The following is a 23,662-nucleotide window of genomic DNA, read 5'->3' on the forward strand; positions in this document are numbered from 1 at the left end:
GTTAATCGAGGACTTTCTGTATAGTACTTAAGCATATAAATACATCCATTTCTATACATACACACAACAATTTATACGCACATTAATTTAAATATATTTCTGAGTGCACGTTTCAGTGACTATGCTTCAGGATCAAGCATTCAGGATCCAGGGATAAACTTGGATACATGAAACAACAGCCACAACAAACACACAATATACGACGACTGTAATCAAATAATTCCCTGGAAAGATTGCAAAATTCAATGTGTCAGCTACTTCAGTGCACAGCACGTATTCCTCCAGAAAATGAACGACGTTAACAATTTAATTCTATTTTTAGGCTCTCATTAGACATATTCATTACATCATCATTCAAAACAGTACGTACTTTAAATGCAATGTAACAAAACAAACATTTCATAATTCAATTACTTATTTTAATAAAATAACAAACATGAAATAGAGGCATAAAAAAATTCTTAAAACTGCAACTCAATAGTTATTTAAATGAATTTCATTATTAGAACACCTACATTGCCTAAGTTCTCCAAAAAAATATTTTAAAAACCCACACGGGTAAACATAAACATTGAATTCCGGCGATTGTGTGACTTCATAAGTATTTTAATGTAAGCTGTAAACTGTTATTTTTTCACAAACCAGTAGGAATTAAGAAACAGTAATTTCAGGGTTAATTCAGGAATTCCTATTTATCGCGGGCAAAAAAAAAAAATGGAAGCGGCAGCGTAAAAGCGAATTGTAAAATATAAAATTTTATTTTTTTCATAAAACTAGTCGAAATTACGAAAACATCCCTTCGAGTAAATTTAGGGACGTATGTAGTTAGTAAAAACCATATTTTTCGATTTCTTTTTTTTCCGTTCTTAAAAGCCGCGACGTCCAATCATTTTCCATGATTGTTATGGTACCGCGTTGTAAACTATTTACATCTAACCTAACTAAACATCACGCAATTTTACAATTTTAAACGTAGCTAATCAAGCTTCACCAACCATTATATTTTTATATCGCAGAAGCCGGATTTATGGTGCATGCCTAAGGCCGGGTTTATAGAAAACGCAAGAACGCAGAAACGCAAGAACGCAGGACGCGACAACCGCAAGAAATTCACAGTCGTTTATAAAAAACGCAAGGACGCCGGCCATCGCCAACGTCAAAAAATAAAATTTCAGGAATAAGTCATGATTATTTTTAAAATCTTTGTTGTACTTATCGTACAGGCAGGGAAAATTTTGGATAAGCTGAATAAGAAATTAATCAGCTTCCTCCATTGCGCTGTATTCACTAGAAGAATGCCAGACTTAAACATAAATAAAGAAACACAAGCGTAACGATTACAATCGCAAAGCCTTCTATATGCATTACATGACAGTTTCAGTTTCCACATACTAAAGCAACCAGTATAGAAGGCCGAAACGCAAGGAGAAAACGCAAGAAGTAGAAAGTTCAACAACTTCTGCGTTGCGTTCTTGCGTTCTTGCGTGTCTTGCGTTTTTTTATAAACGTGCTGGTAGAAGAGTTAAGGTTGGACTTTTACCGTAGTTGCGTTTCTTGCGTTTCTGCGTTCTTGCGTTTTCTATAAACCCGGCCTAAGGATAACACTAACTGAAGAGAAGATAAAATACACATTAACCTCACTTACCCATAAAGATTTCACTACAATTTCAAAAGTATTTTAACCAAATACAAAACAAGCTAAAAACATTCCTTTAAAATACGACTTCGTATTACAAGCAAAAGTATGTCCAATTAATTCCATTGCATTGCACGCGTGCAGTAATAGCCCTCTATATTTACTTATTTAAAAGTTATCACCCACCAAATTTCATTTACAAGATTATATTTTTAAATACAGCCATAAAACAGCCAATTGGTTCAGCAATATTAAAATTTGGAAATGTAATAAGTTTAGCGATTTGCCAATAGAAAGCAGATATGTTCTTTCACGGTGATTTCATTCAATGTTTTGTTTACTGTTGCCAAATATTGGAAAAGTCCTATTACAAAATTTCTGTTAATCAGTGTACAAGGTTCTGTGGGTCGTAATGACTGACAAATTGTGAAATTTCTGTCACCAAGTATATTTGACAACATAGTTAAAATAATTAAAATATTTTTTGAAATATCGCAGTCTATTTTCTCCATAAAATTTAGCTAGTCAGCGATCGTTTCACAGGGCGCACGCATCTCTCTGCAGGCTGTTGGCATTTTGGGTTACCGAAGGCTGACAGTGTGTGGGGGATTTGTACTGCCTGGGGGAGACTTAGCAGTGCAATCTGCTATCGACCGCATCCCGCGGGTGGCGGATACGGGAATCCCAGCCCGAGAGTTGAAATCTCGCTGGAGTGACTGAATAACCAAAAGCAGTCTGCAGATCACTGGCCGGCCTGATGGAGTTGTTATCACGGCTCTCGGGGTGAAAGGTAGCCTGGATGCTGATCGGCACGCAGCTGGAAGCGGTTTCATCGGCGAAGGCACCGCAGGGGAGCTCGATGTGCCCTGGATGCGAAGTGTTGACGAACTGCGAGTTAGAACTGGAGAAGCTGCGAAATGCTGCGCGCGCAACAGAACTGAAAAGCACCGGAACTCTGAAGGAAGAGACAGCATTGCCTTCAAGTCTGACGTCGTCCAACCGAAGGCCACCCTAAAGCCCGACCTGCAACTGCCAGTATCCGACCCCTCTAACGGAACGCGCCCCTAGCCATGGCCCACCCGAGTCAGACGAGCGCCGTGGAACTTAGGTATTATCAACGCCCTTAACTTAATCGGCAAGACAAACCGAGTCACGTACACGGTATGTAAATTCAATACACTTTAAAGAATACGCCACTTTAAATTAACAACACCGTGCAACACAAGTGCAACGTAGGAGTGCCCGGGTCACTCACGTGTAGTTTTTTTTTTAATAAAACAGCTGTGAGTGCTCCCCTTGCGGCCTTCAGCCTGATTTCAATAGTGTTATATGTGACTTTATTAAAACAGCCCCAAATTAGCATTTATCATTCGCCACTGGAGCAAGTGACGAACAGTCTCCAGTATGACTCTGATAATTCAAACTTATTTTATAAAAACTTGTTACATGTCATTTCTAACACACACACACACACACACACATATATATATAATTATTAAGTTTTATTGTGTGAATTTAGAGCCACTTACATTTTGTTATTAATATAATTTTTTACTAATAACGGAACTTTAGAAACCCTGGCGCGACAGGAAGCTCACCCCTCCCCTCACGCCAGGGCCAGACGCCAGTACAGCGCGACTCGCGGACCGGGACGGACGCACGTTTCACGGGGAGCCATCATCTCTTAGTCTTCACTGAACTTCCTTTTGGTAACTATAGTCCAACATCGAAACCTTTTTTAATCACTCCCCGTGTGCGCCCGGTCCTTTTTTCGGTGTAGGGCCTATCCCAGCAGCGTAAATATCACACTCCCTGCAAAACACATTGCGCGGGGCAGTGCAGCATACGGCGACTCAAATAAAACTCTCTTCCTCAACCTCGACTGGCGTGAGGACATAATTTTAGTGATGGTGCATCAGAGTGCCCAGTGTATAATGATAGTGTACTTTATGTAGGGAAATCGTGTGAATGTAACTGCAAGTGTAACTACTACGTAATTAAACGTCCACTCCGCACACTCTGTGTGCGACGTGTAAACAATAGTGAAAAACCGTGTACGTTATTTGCAAACCCCTCCAATCCAGTTAGGGATCAGCGTCCTATGCTGTGTAGGGCCAATAGTACAACAGGCATTAGGGACCCCTAACATCACCACAACCGCCGTCGTTCCTAGTGGGCCACACAGGGGCCTTCGGACCTCACGACCCACCTCGTGGATAACCACCGCGTTAGCCTGGCGCCCTCCCGGACACGTTTTCCTGCAAGAAAACAGCCTTCCCGCTAGGACACAGCCGAGTCTCGAACATGAGAACCCGGGCGACGGCAAGTCGTAGCTCTGTTCAAGCCAGTGGTAGCCCTGGGCAGTGCAACCTGAAACCGACTTGGGGAATTTGGAGGACAAGAGGGTCCAAAACAGCAAGATACTTCATTCGCCTAGAAGACTTACCCCCACCCTGGCTTGAACGGTAATTGGCTGATGACTGGAAGAAGAAAGATGAAGATGGAGCATCGCCGGGCTGCCTGAAACCCTGTGCGCCCGCAGTTTGAGCCGGTTTACTGGCTCGTCTGCCCACCGTCGAGAGAACTTATGCTCTCAGCCATCAAGCCATACCTAGCTGCCAGCGAATCAGTTGGTTTACCAGCTTGCACGGCTTGCCTCGACGCCTTCTGCCACTGTAAATATTGCTAGAACCGAGGCGGTCCCACTGGCCTAGCCGCAGCTCCAGCGCTATGGAAAGGGAGTATTTACAGTGGCCCATTTCTTCTTTACAGGTGGCTGTCTGGGCAGCTGGGTTAGGCTGATGAGTGAAGTCGCCCACTCCTGGAGGTGCATGCGCCCCTGGTAAATACAACCCAGATGTGCCCAACAATACTAATGTGGACCGCAAGGTCAAAGCGCCCAACCCCTGCATGTTTGATTCTTTCTGACCCGTTTAACTCTTCTTACCTGGACATGTTTTCCTCTTGTCCAGTAGTTTTCTTGCTTGCATTAATGCATGATTAATTGATTCCGCATGACCCTACCTAGGGTTTTCCCTATGTCTATGCAGGTTTTACCTGGGTCACTTTAGTTAGCTTTTAGGCTAGGCAACCAAAGGGGTGCCAGCTATGGCTCCAATCGAAGCCCCGACTGACCAATAAAAACTCATAAGCACATGATGCACATACCATTGTGCAGCATGGTTTAAACCCCGCAGGGTAGAGCATATAGGCTTTGGCCTGAGACACACATAGGCCCTCCCCTAAACTGGACACTCCCCCCCTTACAATGCACATTTAGATAAACTTAGGCTAGGAAAAAAGTTAGCTGAGCAGATAATTTCAAACATAATTCGTATGGTGTCTCACTATCCAAGTTTATTATTGTACTGAGATAGCTTGAACATTTCAATTTTAATAATATTTTACATTGATATCGTACGGCCGAAGGCCACCCCAAAGCCCGACCTGCACCCGCCAGTACTCGGCTCCACTAATGGAAAGCACCCCTAGCCATGGCCCACCTGAGTCAAGTGAGCGGACCGCAGCCCAAGGTAGAGAATAGTGAACCAGTTTAATTACACATGCAACGCACTCCCCGTGCCTAAAAAATTCCCCACACAATAATTAATTAATCAGAAACAAACAAAAGCCCCTTACTAATAGAGTGTGACGTAGGAGTGCCCGGGTCACTCACACGTATTAAGTAAACAATACGTGTGTTAGTGTCCCCCTTGCGGCCTTCAGCCTAACTTAAATACAGCAACTAATTAACATCAGTGTGCAACCCAGTGCTTACATAATTGATTAGCCCCAGAGCGGTTAACAAAAGATAGACAGTCTCTGGTGTGACGCTACAAATTCAAACTTTATTACGTGAAACACTAAATTGCAATTATTTAAGAGAGTATTTTGTCAGAACTTGTCATTAGTAATAATATTAGGAATTTTAAGTGGCCTTCAGCCTTTTGTAAACATAGTAATTTCCGAATAACGGAACTTGGGAAACTTTGGCGCGAGAGAACGGCCGAGCCCTTCCCTCGCGCCAGGGTCACACGCCAGTTGAGAGCAGCTCGCGGGCCGGGGCGGACGTGCGTTACACGGGGAGTCATCACCCTTTGTTCACCGACCGAGTACTACTGGTAAATATAGTCATTTAAAACATCAACCTTTTCTTTTACAATTAAACTCCCCGTGTGTCCCCGGTCCTTTTCCGGTGTAGGTACTAACCTAGCCGCTCATTAATAAAACTCCCCACACCAGTGGTTACACGGGGCAGTTCAACGTACGGCACGGGCCGACTCCCGCTACCCCAGAACTTGAACTAAAAGCCGTGTGCACCGGCACTGGCCACAACGACACTTCGCTTGTGAACCTAATTTAGCCTACGGACCGCGGCCCACGCAAGTGGCCCGGCCCGCAACGTAGAGACTATTTACGGGATTTGCCGACAAACAATCAAGCTTCCCCCCCCCACCCACGACTGGCGTGAGGGCTTAATAAGTAAACACACATAGAGGCACGCAGGTGTCCCTCTTAGATAACGTGTGGAGTGTAATCGTGTACGTAAGAGCACCACAGTGTGCAGTTTTTTCAAGTGTAATCGTGTAATAGTGTAACCAAAACTTCTACGTGTTCCGAAGCCTCACTGGCAGTCATGTATCGCCGAGTAGAGCTCGCGCCCAATGTAATGAACCAGTGTAAATCGTGAACAATAAAACGTCCACCCCGCACGATGTGCGACCCGTAAAATAACTAGAACCGTGTATGTAAATTAACATAAACAACCCAACCTAATCAGGAACCAAATTATATCACCGCCGACGGTTCTAGCAGGCCACGCTGGGGTAACGAACCCACGACCATCACACGGTTAGACACCGAGCTAACCTGGCGCCCCCCGGAACAGAAATCTCTAAAAAAGCCAGCCACCCCGCTAGGACTTGTGCCCGACATCGAAAACGTGACCGCGGCTGACGGCAAATGGCGCCCCTGCATGTGGCTAAATTTTGAACAAAATACGTGAAAACCGAACAAACTGCAAGAAAACGGCCATTTTGGACGCGCTAGGGTTAGACAGGCTGACGCGCCAGGAGCAGCAGACAAAGGATCCCTCTATCCCTCCCCCAGCGCACGACATTCCAGCAGAACGCGCGACGCAGGCGAGCGACGTCACCAGTGGCGAAGGGTGAATTCCAAAGTGGGGGAACCAAGTATGTTCACTGTCACCCCCTATTATGGTGGGGTGGTCCGGGGGTCCTCCCCCGGAAAATTTTTATTTTAAGGTGCAAATTGGTGCTATTTAAGCGGTTTAACGTATCTCTTTTGTAGGAAATTTTATGCTCTTTAATTTTGTATCAAAATGGTTTTTTCTTTGCTAAAACCCATAGTTTGGAAAATACTTAAGCATAAGCTATGAATTGTACCTTTAAACAGCCCTCCCACCTCCCGTTCACCACCAATGGGTCTATTAGTATGTTTTTCATCTATTTTTCTTTTGTTGCCTCGACTAATAAGGCGGCTTCCGCAGCAAAACAATTTTAAGTGTCAATGAAAGCTAGGCCTAAGAATTTCTCTTCAAAATGTTAAGTCAACATTTCCTATATTATAATAAAATTAAAAAGCTGGTATGACTAAAACTTGATCAATCGTCGTTACACGAAGCAAGATACCAAAATACCTATATCAAAATTCACGAAATTATGATTTTGGTAGTCAATGCAATACATGTTAAAGTCACACAGAATTTAATAATCTTAACTCTCACTTTCAAGCATGAGCATGTATGGTCATTTTGTTAGGCTATTTCGCTTATTAGATTTGAAGTGTCTTTTGCACTGCACACCGCTTGATTTAGCATTTGTTACCATACACGATATGTCTGGCGTGGGTCTACCATGCAAAATTAAAACTAGTTTTTGTTCAAAACTTTTAGCACCAAAAGATGAAACAAGTAAATTTTCTAGAGCTGTAGCAAACCGTATGTATTCGGTACTGAGTAACGGGTGCGCCATCTAGTTACAAGTAACGAAACGTTACAAAGGGATGCATTTCGTTACTCGCATTTTTCGTGTTTTACGCATGCGCGCGCATATTCGATGAATTTACGTTACAAAGAACGATGTTTGTTTATTATGTAAAGTATAATTTGGAAATTCGTCGTTCAAGTTTTTTTTACTGTTTATTAATTATTTTATATAAATATTAATAATTTTTTACTGTTTATTATTATTGTGTGTGAAGACAAAGTTTGAGATTGGAACAAAAACAACGTAAGAAAGTATTTTTTACAAATGAGAAATATGTATGTTTTTGTTTTTTAGTATCGCGTATTTTCACGTTTTTTTGTTCTTATATTAAAATAGATAAAATAATAAAGCCGCTCTAATGAGATTTAATTGTTTCTTGGTTAACAAAAACTGTTAATTATCAAATATTGTTAATTGTATATATTCTTTTTATTATTATTTACGCGACGTCATACTGTACGCGTAGGCAATACGACTCGATTCGTTTCTGCAACATAACATAGCATGTTATGCGGTATCAGAAGTAACGAGTAACGTAACGATACGATAGTAACGAGTACTAATTACTATAGTAACGAATACATACGGATATGCTTTTTTTCGTTACTTTTACACCTCTAAAATTTTCTACCACGCAGTCACAAGCGCGTCTGTTTCCTGCCGCTCCCTCCCCTCCTGCGACAGCTTCGTCCCTCTGCACTCCCCTTAAAATCCCCTCCATGGTCAGGGCCCGCAGAATAGACTGTTGGTTCTCTTGGCCAAGCCTACCGCAATGAGCGAGGTCAACAATGCTGTAGCTATGTGGCCACTTTTGAATTTGACGAAACTCTTCATCAAAAACTTGGGACGTAATTAAGTATTATAAAGTACGTATTCTTAATGTAGTAAATCTGCTTTCAGGCTGTCAGGCGAGTTATTTTACGCAACGCGAAGCACACAATTTCTCTAGAGAATACGCCACGCGGCACGCGATGGAACCAGCTCCTGGCTTGATTCCCCAGGTCGGAAGCCGAAGCTGAGTGCTCACAGAAACACCCGAAGGCGAAGGCGGAGAGGAGTCGGCCACCAATGAAGGTGCAGAAAGCAATGGTTGCCCCGGGGGGGGGGGGGGGGGTTGCGGGAGCGGGGAAGGCAGAGAGAGAAATAGAGGCGTGAGAGAGATAAAGCGATAGCTGAAGAGGTTTAACGCGCGAACGCGCCTACACAAAGTGTTAGGGCAAGCTGTTCAAAAAATACGAGTTGAATTATTTACGACAGTAGACAAGTAGTAATATATTAATTTTATTTATTTGTCAGCAGTAGGGAACCAATGGTTCCCTTGGTTCCATGGAATATTCGCCCCTGGACGTCACAGCCCAGCGCCCATCCCCAACCCCTCTTCACTTCCGCACCATTCCGCTTTCTCTTTCGCGCGACGGGCTGAACGCCCTTCCCCCCACCACCCCACCTCTCCACACACATCTTCGCTCTCCCTTTTGTGCGGCTGTCCGGGCGCTACTCCCCCACCCCTCCACCCCATAGCAACTCTCCGCTTCGCGCGGCCATCCGTACAGCTTCCCCCTTCTTCAATCCTCCACCCGTCCGCTTTGTGCGGCTGTCCGGGCATTTAACCCTCCCCTCCCCCCTCAACCCCTTCACAACTACACCCGCGTGGCGCGCGCGCGATTACGTGCGCCCGTTCCTTCAACAGAGCTCAGCTGTCAACAACACCGCGCCTAACCATGCGCTATGCTGCCAAATGTAGCTCACGCGACATGCACACAATGCCAATGGCCTAGAGCAATGGATCTACTGACAGGCCCATTACCTTGGCGGAGCACCTGCCAATGCCCACCACTGGACAAAACACCACCGACGATTGACATGAAACACGAACAATGGGAAGTAAATTGGGATCAGATATGGAAAGGAAAAATAGAGACGGGATTAGCCATGCCACTACAACCTATGCCAACAACCACGGCAACCGATACGAAACCGCCCTGAGTGTGGACATGCAACCCGCACCACCACCGCGGCCGAGGGCGGGATAATCACCCGACCCGACGCCACACGTGCATGCACGACACGGACAGTGAACTACATGTCAAAATTACCGGAGTTTAGCGGAGCACCACACGAAGACCCCCTAGCATACACACATCAATGCGAAGTGTGCCTGGCGTGCAGCGGGATAACCATTTACGAGTGGCCTGAGAGGACCAGCGAACGGTTGCGGGGACCCGCCCACGCATGGTGGCAACTATGGGGATGGGCCGACATGGAATGGCCAGAGTTCACCGAGGCCCTCAACCACCGTTTCAATGCCGGATCTACGCTGGTACAATGCACCTCACAATTTTATAGTAGCACGCAGCGAGAAGGGGAACCAGTTGAAAATTTCATAGCCCACAAGCTACAGCTATTCCGCCGGATATCGCCACTCGTAGAACCGACCAGGGCACTGCCCACGATCACACTACTACTCAGAGACGAACTACAGCCTTTCCTACGCATAAGCCGTGCCACCACCGTCGAGGACTACGTCCAGCTGGCAGTGGCCACAGAACAAAACTTCCAGAGGGCCTGATGGAGGAACCCTCGCAGGGAAAACCGGGAGGACCACCACCCACCAAATGACCGGCGCCTACTAGCCATCCAAGGGGCACCACCGCCCCAACAACGCGAGGCCCCATCCCTCGACGGCCTACACCCTCCCTATGCGCCGGAGTCACCTCAAGCGGACGCTAACGCGGCCCCCCGACCACCACACTGCCAACTGGGATGCCCAAGGGGCACCTTCCACTGGCACAATGAGTGCCCACAGAGGGGGAACGCGCAGAGGAACACACGTCAATAACCGCCGCGCGACACACAACCAGCGGGAAACGGACCAAGGGGGAACTGAAACAGAGTCCCCCAACCCACCAAGTGACCACCGACCACCCCCCTGCGACAACAACAGTCGAGGGAACCACCACACACGCGAACGCAATGTCAACAAACCACAACAACGACCAACCAAATGCGATGACCAACACAGCCCCTGGGGGGCACCCCCCACCCAGACTGGGTTAACTGACCCAACCACCGGACAACCTGCTTCGCATACCAGTGGAAATCAACAACCAGCCAGCCATTGCACTCGTGGACACGGGAGTGAGCCATGTGTTCATCCACCCCTCACTGGTACCACCTGGCGCCCTTCGCCCACACCGGGGCGAGCTGCGCCTGGCCACCACCATGCACGCCGGCCAGATGGTGGGGTACGAAGACATCCAGATAAGCCTAAGGGAGCTGATTACTAACATGACTGCCATCGTTGTGAGCGACTTAAGTGAGGAGCTCGTGCTAGGGCAACCTTGGTTGACCGAGCACGACGCAGTACTGGAACTAGGCCCCGCCAAAGTAAATGTCGGACGGTCCGAAAGGTTCGTAGTCTATGCCATAGGGCGGGCCCCTACACCGGAAGACGGAGGCGTGTCCCTCACTGACTTACGTCATAATGTCCCACCTGAGTTCGAAGATGCGGTGAACAAAATCTTGCGTGAACAACGGAACGTGTTCACAACCACTGAGCCCCTACGGCGCACAACAGTAGCCGAACATTCCATCCCCACCACCACCGACCAACCCATCTACGAGTCACCCCGCGGATACGGGTTTCGGGAACAGCGAATAATACGCGAACAGGTGATGGAAATGCTGCACGGCGGGGTAATGGAGCCCTCCAACAGCCCATATAACGCATGCATAGTACTGGCAGCCAAGAAGGACGGCACCTTACGTTTTTGCGCAGATTTCCGCTCACTAAATGCTGTGACAATCAGTTCGCCACCCCCACAGATCAGCGTCGAGACCGCCGTAGCCAGTCTCGGTAGAGCCCGGGAATTCAGCACACTAGACCTCAAATCGGGCTATTGGCAAGTGCCCATACGGCAGCAGGACCGAGAGAAAATGGCATTCACGATCCCCGACGGCCGACGTTTCCAGTTCCGAGCCATGCCCTTTGGCCTAAAGTGTGTGCCGGCTACCTTCCAAGCCATGATGACCTGCGTGCTGGAGGGGTACCTCGGCCAATTTGCTCTCGTGTACTTGGATGACGTCATCGTCTTCTCGGAGACGTGGGAGGACCACTGTCGCCACCTTGCCCTAGTCCTCGAACGGCTCGCCACCCACCACCTAACGGCCAACCCAGCGAAATGTCATCTAGGCACGCGAGAAGTAGAATTCCTGGGGCACCTAATCAATGCGGAAGGGAGCCACCCTCAACCATCCCACCTAAAAAAAATCGCAGCGGCAGAGGCCCCGCATACGCGGAAACAACTGCAACAATTTATTGGCCTGGTCAACTGGTTGAGAAACTACATACCAAATTTTTCCCACATAATTTCACCCCTCACGGATTTGCTGTCCCCTCAGACTCGTTACCGCTGGAACACCTGGGCCCAACAGGCGTTTGAACAGGTAAAGGGCGCGTTCACCAGGTTTCATACGCTAGCACGCATTGACCCCGAACGCTCCTTAATACTCCAGACCGACGCCAGCGCACTAGGAGTAGGGGCGGTACTTTTTCAGGCGGATGACCAGGGAAACAAACAGGTCATTGAGTACGCCAGCGCGAAATTTGGGTCCGCCGAGCGAAAATATCATAGCAATGAGCAGGAATGCCTAGCCGCGATATGGGCCATCAAAAAGTACCGTCCCCACCTCGAAGGGCGGACATTCACCCTCCGTACGGACAACCACTGCCTCACCTGGCTCCAGAACATGCAAGGGCGTAAGGGTAAACTGATACGTTGGGCTCTCCTACTCCAGTCGTTCGATTTCGTGGTCGAACACGTACCAGGAGAGGAGAACCAACTGCCAGACATGCTATCCAGGCACCCGAGCGACCAGCACGAAGTGACAGATGCCGAGGGGTGGGAGGAGATGCTACCCCCCTCCCCGAGGGATGGCTGGCACCACCCACCAGCCACGTGCACACGCATAATCACTGATGAGGAAGGGGCCGACACACCACCTAACACCGCCGCTGACCTGGACCAAAGGGTACTGGCAGCCCAACAACAGTCTCCCGAGGCCAACCGACGTCGGCGTCGTTTAGGAGAGGAACCCCACGCCAATTGGAAAGTCGAAGCGAACTGAATCCTAAATCGCACCCCAGGGGGCGCGGGAGACTGGAAGACGTACGTGCACCCGAAGCGCGCGAGGCGGTACTCTGCTTTTTTCACGACCATGACCTTGCAGGCCACCCAGGCACAGACCAAACACAGAGAGCGGTCTCACAGCACCACCACTGGCCCGGGATGGCAAGGGATGTCAGGGAATATGTTCGGGAATGCGAGGTGTGTCAAGTACGTAAAGCGCGCCGGCGGGACGGCGAGCAACAACAACAACCCCGCCAACTGACACAAGCATTCCAGACCATCGCGCTGGACGTGATGGGGCCCTACCCCTGGTCACCCAGGGGCAAACGATTTTTGCTCGTGGTAACTGACATGTTTACGCGATGGACAGAAGCGTACGCCTGTAGCAACGCAAGGGCCACCACCATCATCTACATCATGACTCGTGAGTTCCTGCCTCGGTGGGGCTACCCGCAATCAGCGCTGACAGATAACGGCAGCCAATTTCTGGGCAAACAGTGGCAAGATTGGTGCAACCGGATGAGAATCCAGCACCACACCACCCCAGCCTACCACCCCAGGGACAACCCCACTGAGCGGAGGAACCAGGACTTGAAGGTCCAACTCCGCCTCAGGCTGGGCGACGACCACACCCAGTGGGACCAGCACGTCGTCGACGCATTGTTTTGCACCCGCCGCCGCGTAAACGCCGCGACCGGACGAACCCCGGCGGAGATGGTGCAGGGGAACAACCTGCCACTGCTAGGCGAGTGGGCTACCCACAGTGTCCCACACGCGGGAGAAGGAGAGAGGGAGCATGCACGGCGCCTGACCGCAATGCACAAGATCGCCAGGCAGCGCCAGGCGAATTATATGCAAGAAATCACCCCCAAGACAGCGCGGGAGCCCCCCGCGGTACGAGCAGGTGATCGCTTATACGCCCGCGTCCACCCACTGTCCGCAACACCGCGCAATTACTGCGCCGGGCTAGCACCCCGCTGGGGGGGGGGGGGGGGGCTACACCGTGCAGAGACCTCCAGGGAGGACGTCGTACCTGGTTCGACTCGGAGGCAGACGAGTGCGAAAAATCCACCGCGACGACTTACGCCTCACCTCTAGCCCCGGGGAACCTCCACCAGAAGACCAAGACCATGACGAACCCCTGGAACACGACAACCCGGAGGAGGGTCCCAGTTCAACACGCACAAGTGACAACCACGATGACACACCACCAACACTAGAGACGAGCGCACAAAACTCAAGAGACCGACTACCACCCGTGCCAGAAAACCCGCACGAGGCAATGACGCCTCACCAACAAGGGTGAACGACAGAGTACGAGCATGCAACAATCACAGAAATGGCGACAGGGGACTTGACACCCCAACCGGACGACGTGACGGCAATCACGGAGGAGCCAGAGGACTTAGACGCTACCCACTGTGTAAGTCCGACACGCGGAGCATGGGGACACTCAGCCTCTCTTACGGACACCACATTCAGAATGTTCATAGAAGAACCCGATGAGGGAACATCTGCGCCGCGTCTAGGATCGGAGCCACGCCAACTGTTCGACCCCAACGACACGGAGACCAGCGAAGCTCCAGGTATCCCGGAGCACAGGAGACAGCCCTACGCAAGCGGACCACAAGAGGTCGACGCCATGGACCAACGACTGAGGCACAACAAACCAAACATGCCGCCAGTCTCAAGGACCCACTCACCGCACTGAACACCGCCCACACCACCACCACCACGGACGGGGAGGCCCCAGAGGGACCGGCGACGCCCAGAATACCTAGCCGAATACGACCTCGGGAGGCCCCCTAAGAGAAACAACACCACCCACAACTCCGAGTTGCCAACCCGAGACGACCCATCCGCGAGGGACAGAATCTACCAGCTGCGGCCGCAACGGTGCCCGCCAGCTTGGACGTGCTGCCACCCCTAATGCGGCAACACTCACGTCTCCATCGCCGACGCCTCCCCCTAGCCAGCCTGCTACTGCCGCAGCCAGGGAGGCGCGCACTCTCGCCACCACAGGCGCCACGACGCCGCCCCTCGGCCCACCTGCCACAGCAGCAGCCGAGGAGGCGCACACACTGGATCCACCAGCCGCAGCCACCAGATCCAGAGCGCAGGTCCTACCAGCTGCGGCCACCACGGACACCGCTGAAGCGGTGCTGCTGCCGAAGCTAGGGGCGCCCTCACGTGGCGGAGGCACTCGCGGCGCAAGGTCGGGCTTCTCGAGGGGGGGGGGCATTTGACATCGTACAGCCGAAGGCCACCCCAAAGCCCGACCTGCACCCGCCAGTACTCGGCTCCACTAACGGAAAGCATCCCTAGCCATGGCCCACCTGAGTCAAGTGAGCGGACCGCAGCCCAAGGTAGAAAATAGCGAACCAGTTTAATTACACATGCAATGCACTCCCCCAACCTAAAAAATTCCCCACACAATAATTAATTAATCAGAAACAATAAAAGCCCCTAACTAATAGAGTGTGACGTAGGAGTGCCCGGGTCACTCACACATATTAAATAAACAATACGTGTGTTAGTGCCCCCCTTGCGGCCTTCAGCCTAACTTAAATACAGCAACTAATTAACATCAGTGTGCAACCCAGTGCTTACATAATTGATTAGCCCCAGAGCGGTTAACAAGAGACAGACAGTCCCTGGTGTGACGCTACAAATTCAAACTTTATTACGTGAAACACTAAATTGCAATTATTTAAGAGAGTATTTTGTCAGAACTTGTCATTAGTAATAATATTAGGAATTTTAAGCGGCCTTCAGCCTTTTGTAAACATAGTAATTTCCGAATAACGGAACTTGGGAAACTTTGGCGTGAGAGAACGGCCGAGCCCTTCCCTCGCGCCAGGGTCACACGCCAGTTGAGAGCAGCTCGCGGGCCGGGGCGGACGTGCGTTACACGGGGAGTCATCACCCTTTGTTCACCGACCGAGTACTACTGGTAAATATAGTCATTTAAAACATCAACCTTTTCTTTTACAATTAAACTCCCCGTGTGTCCCCGGTCCTTTTCCGGTGTAGGGACTAACCCAGCCGCTCATTAATAAAACTCCCCGCACCAGTGGTTACGCGGGGCAGTTCAACGTACGGCACGGGCCGACTCCCGCCACCCCAGAACTTTAACTAAAAGCCGTGTGCACCGGCACCGGCCACAACGACACTTCGCTTGTGAACCTAATTTAGCCTACGGACCGCGGCCCACGCAAGTGGCCCGGCCCGCAACGTAGAGACGATTTACGGGATTGGCCGACAAACAATCAAGCTCCCCCCCCCCCCCCCACCCACGACTGGCGTGAGGGCTTAATAAGTAAACACACATAGAGGCACGCAGGTGTCCCTCTTAGATAACGTGTGGAGTGTAATCGTGTACGTAAGAGCACCACAGTGTGCAGTTTTTTCAAGTGTAATCGTGTAATAGTGTAACCAAAACTTCTACGTGTTCCGAAGCCTCACTGGCATTCATGTACCGCCGAGTAGAGCTCGCGCCCAATGTAATGAACCAGTGTAAATCGTGAACAATAAAACGTCCACCCCGCACCTCCCGTGCGCGATGTGCGACCCGTAAACAACCAGAACCGTGTATGTAAATTAACATAAACAACCCAACCTAATCAGGAACCCAATTCCATCACCGCCGACGGTTCTAGCGGGCCAAGCTGGGGCAACGAACCCACGACCATCACACGGTTAGACACCGAGCTAACCTGGCGCCCCCCGGAACAGAAATCTCTAAAAAAGCCAGCCACCCCGCTAGGACTTGCTCCCGACATCGAACACGAGACCGCGGCTGACGGCAACTGGAAAGCCACAGTGCTGAATAGTAAATTTAAACTTTGACGACAATTGTTGATGCTCCCTCCACTCGCATAGGCATTTATGTCTCATCACCGCCTCAGCCAGGCATTTGTAGCAAGAGTAAGGCCATATATCGTGCCGGACACTAACTAGTATAGGGAAGTGTAATGCAGCGAGTGCACCAACAATGAATGCCATGTTGACTATCACGCACACAATAGTCCCCCAAGAACTATGTTCTGTGTTACCTACTTATTATATATTTTTATAGGAGACATTAAAACGAATTAAGAAGTCACTCATCACTGTACTTAATTTACCAATCTATGTAAAGTTTTTTTTTGCATAAAAATGATGACCCAGCTTCAGATTGATGCACATCTACCATAATAAATGCCCCTTACCGAGGTCACTTCCACCTGGGGAAAGCAGTTCAGATTCAGTTGCCATCGGGCATGAATACATTTTGCACATCGCGAGGCCTTCAACTTTCTGCAAAGAACATTCAGTCGCATCCATAGTAAGTTTCAGAATAAGAATCGTTTTCAGCCCTGTGGCCGTGCCTACACGACCCATTTTATATGGGTCACATTAATTAATTAACATGCAATAGTTCACATTAAATTATATACTATATAATCACCTCCAGTATAAGAGAGTATCCCTGACTTCACCATAAATGACTTTGTCATCTGACCATTTCTCAGCTTCGCTCACACAGGGCAGCAATGAACTGGGAAATCTGTGCTCATATATTTTAGTTAATTAATGCCTGAGGACTGTCGGTATATTGCATAGACTGCCTTCCTACACCCACTCGACACACATGCCTTACTGGGGTGGTGAGAGAAAAACAACCTGTGCGAACAGAGGAAGCACCGATATTGTCAATGTTAATAAATGTTTTAAATGTTAAAAACATGCCCAATTAGTCGCCTGCTACATTTCTTGAGGATGTTATTAAGGCAAGAATGCCGGGGTGCCAGTTGTGTGGTTGCCAGTTAGTCAACTCATTGAGCGACAAGACTATGGGTGACCTCTGGGGCATGATGTCACTACGTGACTTGCAGGCAGTAGTGCGTTGATCAGACAGAGTTACCCTGGTGTGTTAAAGCCCAACAGGAAGCTACTTACACTTGCAAGTACACTTTAGCTGTCCATGTGCCCCTAATAAGACAGCTTCAGGTCGCATGCCTTAATGTGAATTACTTTACTTTCACCCACACACTTCAGAGTGTCTAATGTAATGGGTTCCACACGACAAAGTGTTCAGCACACTTCAAAGTGCATCACTATACTTTCTTCAGTACCTACACAGCAACAGGTCGGTTGTAATGCATTCTGCACTAATTAATGTGTTCAAGTACCTTGTTCTGGATTTTTAAATACTCGGAGCTAGGACCAGTCGTTGTAACACATGAGGAACCACGGGAGACCAGTTGCCTTCTGTTCTCCATCATGTGTTGCGCAACAAGTCTCTCTCTGACTTCATGCAGGAACAGGTCTTGGACATGTGTAATTTATGTAATAGTTAGTGCATTCAATAAAAAATTAGCACAAGTGCTCCGGCTCTCAATTAATTTGGTAAACAAAAGTATATTTATCTGGCAAACTCCACAAACGAATACCCGAGGTTAAGGACAGACTGCAGGCTGTGGAGCCGGGTGCCAACCACCATCTTGGACAGTGACAACTCGACGGCCATCTTGGATGACCTCGGCCCTGACATTTGACCTTGACCTTCAAAATTTGCCAATATTCACCAAAAAGACCCCAAATTTACCAAAATTCTAACAAATTCACGAAAATCCACCAAAATTTCCAGTTTTAAGGAAAACAAGTTCTGCCAAAAATCTAATAAATAAATTTTTTCCATATTTCGAGGGAAAAATTCATGTTTTGAGGGGAAATTTCCCGTTTTAGTCCTCAAAAATGCCAACATCATGAAAAATCCGCAAAGCGGCTTATGAATCCATATTTACAAGCCACCATAAGCCGCCCGAGATCATGACCTTGACAACAAGGATGACATGGCAGCCATTTTGAATTATAACGTAACTGTTGAGATTATCGTTACACCCGCCATCTTGAAAATTTTGAAGACTAAAAGGGAAAATTTCCCTCAAAATAGGAATTTTCCCCTCAAAATAGGGACAAATTTTACTTATCAAATTTTTTAGATTTTTTGCGGAATGGCTTTCCCTGAAAACTGGAAATTTTTGGCGAATTTTGGCGAATTTAGTAGAATTTAGGCAAATTTTGGGTCATTTATGGTAAATTTTGGCAAATTTGAAGGTCAAAGTCAAAGATTAATTTCAAATGTCAGGTCATCTAAGATGGCCGTTGTGACGTAATTATCCAAGTTGGCGATCGGCTCCGGGCTCCACAGCCTGCAGCCTGTCCCAGAAAATACTTTTCTACACTACTGACCTACAGTACTTATAACATAGAAAACGAGTGTGATCCTGTTAGGCTTCTTTATCATTAAACGGAATCAAAGGTAAAGGAATAAAATCAGAATTTTCAGTAAATTTTACTTATTTCGTAAAATTGTAGCTAAGCGCTGGTTCTTTGGCTCCTGCAGTGATTTGAATTGCCGGTTCTAGTTCTCGAACCAAAGACTGTTATGATCTTACAGCAGACTTAATAAAACACACATATTTCCACAGTTGGTTGGCCTGCAATATTATGTATCGTATTGTAGTTTGCAATAATTCGCGAAGTCACGACTCTTGCAAACTGGCATCGTCGTTCGATGTGATGCGCACGGGAAAACAAACTTCTTGCCTGATGAAGTGCTTGGTGCTGAGCTGACGTAATTATATGAACACTTTTAAACTTTAAGCTCAGCTGAGCATAATGTATTGAAGAGGTAAGACTAAAAACACATCAGCACAGGAACTGTATACCCACTGATAAATAATATCTCTTCCAAGGTTCACATTCCCAGCTGTAGATTCTACAAACTAGGAAAGAAATCAGCCAAACTATTAGCTCGCGGTGACTGGCAGCATGCAAACATCACACAATCTATTCCTTAAGCAAGGATTTGGAATCTAGGCACTGAGCAGACGAGATGATAACACAGGAAGCAGAGGATATAAGTGGCTCGTCAGACGTTGGACTCAGAATATAATGAATATATTATATAATATCATCGAATATTATGAAGACCAAGATAAAGTTAGGAATATGTACTCGTAGTGTGCTTATGCCGGTTCGGGGACCGAGTTCAGGGTGTGGTGCGTGGTGCGAGGTCAATGACCGACCAACATCTTGATTCATTAGACACTGAGCTTTGACAATAAAATTGACTGAAACTCAAAACAAATAATACGTAGCCACCATTTCGGATTTTAAAAATTTCAGATTCACCCATCTTAGCCACCGAATTCATTCTAGAACATTCCAACTTTTTATTATCTAGAAAATTTTGCCATGTTGGTTTTTATATTCTCACGACTCTCATTTTACTAATGAATTAGCCATCTTAGATTAAAAAAAATAGTATTTATTATTTAAATTTTAAAAATGATTTAGGTATGTCACAGACACCAGAGTCTTCGGTTTGAACCTAACAAGGCCAATTTAAGAAATTATTAAGAAAAAATATTAAAAAATGAAAGATTTAAAACAAATTGAAAGGGCGCCTTCATTGCGGATGTTTGAGTCGTCGGTTCAAACCCGTTGAGAGCAAAATAAAAGTTGTCTTAAATCCTCTGTGCTATTCACAAGCCGACCGACCTCTCCTCCCTACAATATGTTATTATTTGCTATCGTTCAACCCTCATAACTTTCAACAATTCTTATGTGTTTACACACCTATCACCCAACTACCAAATTGCACCAATATTTCCCTTGCAATTCTTAAACCCACACCACCTCATCCAATTTCATACTTTTACCTTACAAATGCGAATTAATGGGTCCGAAGCATTCAGCTAGTGACAGTTTAAGTTCTACGGCTCGAATAAACTTTTTCAGAGGAGAAAAGTGCCGAAAATGAGATCGGTATCCTTTGTAGTCAATTGCAGTTCGGTAACGCGTGCGGCCATTCGCTTACAAGACCACAGGGAATCATCGGTCACTTGTCGGCGCCGTTGTAACCACCACCTACCGACGAAGACCCATCCGCCACCTGGAATTAATTTCCGAAATTGTTTTTTTTTTCCCAATTCATTCGTGCAGGTAATGAAGCCAATAAAAAGGCTGAACCAGCGACTGCCTGAAACTGGGAGTTCCATACTGCGAAGGGCGTGGCTAACTGTGAACGTCTATGCATCTTGCCTGATCTCCGCGGAATGTTTGGACCACAATGCGCTGCGATCGCTGCGTCCTTTAAAGACCCTGAAGCCCGCCAAATTCAGCTGTGCGCGCCACTGTTTGCGCATGGGGTTTCTTTTTTTAAAGGTAACTTTCACTTTGTCATTTTCGTGCCCTCATTAAATTTTACGACCCGCAATTTGTGAACACACTATATAATTTCCATTCGTTCATACGAGCAAGAATTTGTCTTGAATAATGCATCATGTAACTGTATTTTCATATCCCGAGTGAACATTTTATTAATTTGAAAATACGAAATACAGACAGATCCAATTATGATCTGATTCATAAAGAAACTTCTAAATGACCACATCTCATAAAAAGTTCTAAAGGGGAAAAAAGGAACGGTGGAACGTCGGTCGAGAACTGGAAGAACTTCTAGCGTGTCTCTAGAACTCTGACATTCAGGAGGAAAGGGGAGAGATGGGCAGAGAGGTGTCCAGTTCAATTAGCGGCACAGGGTCGCCCTCGCCGTGGTCCTGCTCGCAAAGCGACGTCTGTGAACGAGTCCTCCTCGTTCGTCGCACCGTGTCCTCGATCAGCCGCCCACACCTGAGCTGGATTCCGTTCCGTTTCCGTTCCGTTCCTCCGCGCCGCGCGGAAGTCGCGCCCACAAGTGGGGCGTGGCGGTCCCACGCAGTAGCAGTAGCAGTGTCTCGTCACCCGCGCAGCTCTCGAGTCTCACGAGCAGGTTCCTGCAGTGTCGCAGTGACCCGCACACCCGGCCACATTCACGGCGTGCAGAGCGCCAGAGGCTTCAGAGAACACCTCGCGACTCGAACACTGCTCAAGACATCACAGCGGTGTCTGTTCACGAAACTATAGTTCTGGAATGATGAAAGTTACTAAATCGCGTTTTAAAGTATAATTTTTAGGCATGAAACATCCGGTAAAAAATTTTGAGAGCACTCAAGATACTTGCGTTATAGCTTTTTTTTTTTTTTTTTTTGTAATGGTCACCACTCAAATCTCAAAGAATTCCTGTGCACGACGAGAAGACTGCGCGCCATTCCCCAGCTTTGAGCGACACCGCGCTATAAGTACCAGCTAGCGTCGCACTTATCATCCCGTCTCACTAACACTGACTATGAACTGTTTATGAAACATTGTGTGCTACGCCGGTTAACTTCTCAACCCGAGTCAATAAGTGGTGTCCTATGCCAATTACTAAATATTGTAGTAGGTTAATAAAGGAAAAATGTCGAAAATCCGCGAGACAAGTGATGTTCAGCGCTCCTGGCGGCATCAGCTGATCCTAGCGTTGTAAACTAGAAATTCATGTAGGAAGCTAAAATATAATTTTTTTTTTCAGCATAGTGCACCGGTTTAGACCTTAAATATTTTAATTTTTTTTATGTTGTCAAATAGTAGAATGCATTATTAGAATTACAGGATGGTGTAAAATGTTAAACCAATAACGAATGTATTGATAATGTTGTTAAATCATTAATTGATTCATTCTATACTTGATTAACTATATTTGAAATTACTTCTGAGATCTTTGAAAGTTTTGGTTTTAAAATAAGCTATGAAATAACACCTAAAACATTCTTTTCATAGCCTTAAACACAATTTTTTTTCTTTAAAAAAAAAAAAACACGTTAAGATGCTAGATATTATTTTTTGTTTTAATAATTTTTGTCACTTGCAAATTTGATTAACCTGTTTCATTTAAGATATTAATTATAATGTAAAAATGAGCAAAGTAATTTTATTTTGTTTCAGGTGGTTGTCTTGATGTCAATATTTCAAAACATACAGTGAAGTTAGAGTTTGAGTTCAAATCCTTGCAGCAGAAATAAAGAGAGGTCAAAAAAATCTGCAGTCAGCGAAATATAGGAGCACTTGCTAGATATTAAAGTATATATTTTAACTGTTGTTGATTTTGTTACCATTACAGATATTCACAAACTATAAATAATAGTAGCCCAATCAAAGTGGAAACAAACTTTGCATTATTATCATTCCCTTTCTACCTTCCACTGTCATTAAATACAACTGATTGCATTGTAGTGTCAATGCACATTTATTACTTTTCAGTTGTACTTCTTTTGATTCAGTCACAGTCCTTACAATTAACAGCTAGGTTGATAATTTAACAACAGAAAATAGGGTTTGCTGAAAGTTAGGAAGACCGTGTAAGTTCATTTGAACCTGCCTAGGTTGAATAACAAAAAAAAAAGTTTTTAAAATTTTTATTTAAATAGGCTTTACATCTTACAGCGAGTCCATTATAAATAAAAACACAACACATATAAATGGATTTAAAGCCGGCAGTGATTTCGAGAAACACATAATATTTGCTACATTATTAGAAATTTCATAAATATCTTTCAAATGTGATGAATGGTTTGCAAACACTTAGTGACCAACTTAATGCCTGTAAATTGAGGTATGCTTGTAATTGCAATAAAATCCACGATGACTCCTTAGCGATTATTATTTAACTAGCAGACACGTCGCGCAGGGTTGTACGCGGTTTTACGATGGCTATTTCAGGGACTGAATGAAGCAACACCTGGATAGCAGGACTGAAAATCCAGTTATGAGGTTACTACAGAGACACTGAAGGTAATTGGTATTTTTTTGTAGATAGTTTATATTTATATATAATGTCCAGTAATTATATGGCAGTAACACTATAAAATATCAAAAAATAATTATCTACACCAAAAATCCCAGCTTTATATTTTTTTCCTGCCAAATAATTGGTAGGAGAGAGCCAAAATATTTATTTTGAGTGTCTCTATATTATT

At 46.5% G+C, this 23,662-nt stretch overlaps 2 protein-coding genes across 5 annotated transcripts in view; one reads left to right on the top strand and one right to left on the bottom strand.

Annotated features, from left to right (window-relative positions):
• Nucleotides 1-1,978, bottom strand: part of LOC134533155 (centrosomal protein of 152 kDa-like) — a 45,265-nt gene extending 43,287 nt beyond the window's left edge. The window contains exon 1 of one of the 4 annotated variants that reach the window (XM_063370509.1): nt 1,646-1,978. In XM_063370509.1, coding sequence (XP_063226579.1) covers nt 1,646-1,649 — 4 coding nt within the window. In that variant the 5' untranslated portion in view covers nt 1,650-1,978. Of the gene's footprint in view, nt 1-81; nt 448-515; nt 971-995; nt 1,624-1,645 lie in introns of those variants that run through there. The other 3 variants (XM_063370510.1, XM_063370512.1, XM_063370511.1) reach the window with 3 other exon arrangements.
• Nucleotides 1,979-13,067: 11,089 nt separating this feature from the next.
• LOC134533437 (uncharacterized) lies at nt 13,068-14,079 on the top strand. Its single transcript, XM_063370960.1, has 2 exons — nt 13,068-13,708; nt 13,827-14,079. Exons 1-2 carry the CDS (start codon nt 13,068-13,070, stop codon nt 14,077-14,079), a joined length of 894 nt encoding a protein of 297 aa, XP_063227030.1.
• Nucleotides 14,080-23,662: the final 9,583 nt, after the last annotated feature.

This window comes from Bacillus rossius, chromosome 6, assembly GCF_032445375.1.
Source record: "Bacillus rossius redtenbacheri isolate Brsri chromosome 6, Brsri_v3, whole genome shotgun sequence".
Lineage (NCBI taxonomy): Eukaryota > Metazoa > Arthropoda > Insecta > Phasmatodea > Bacillidae > Bacillus > Bacillus rossius.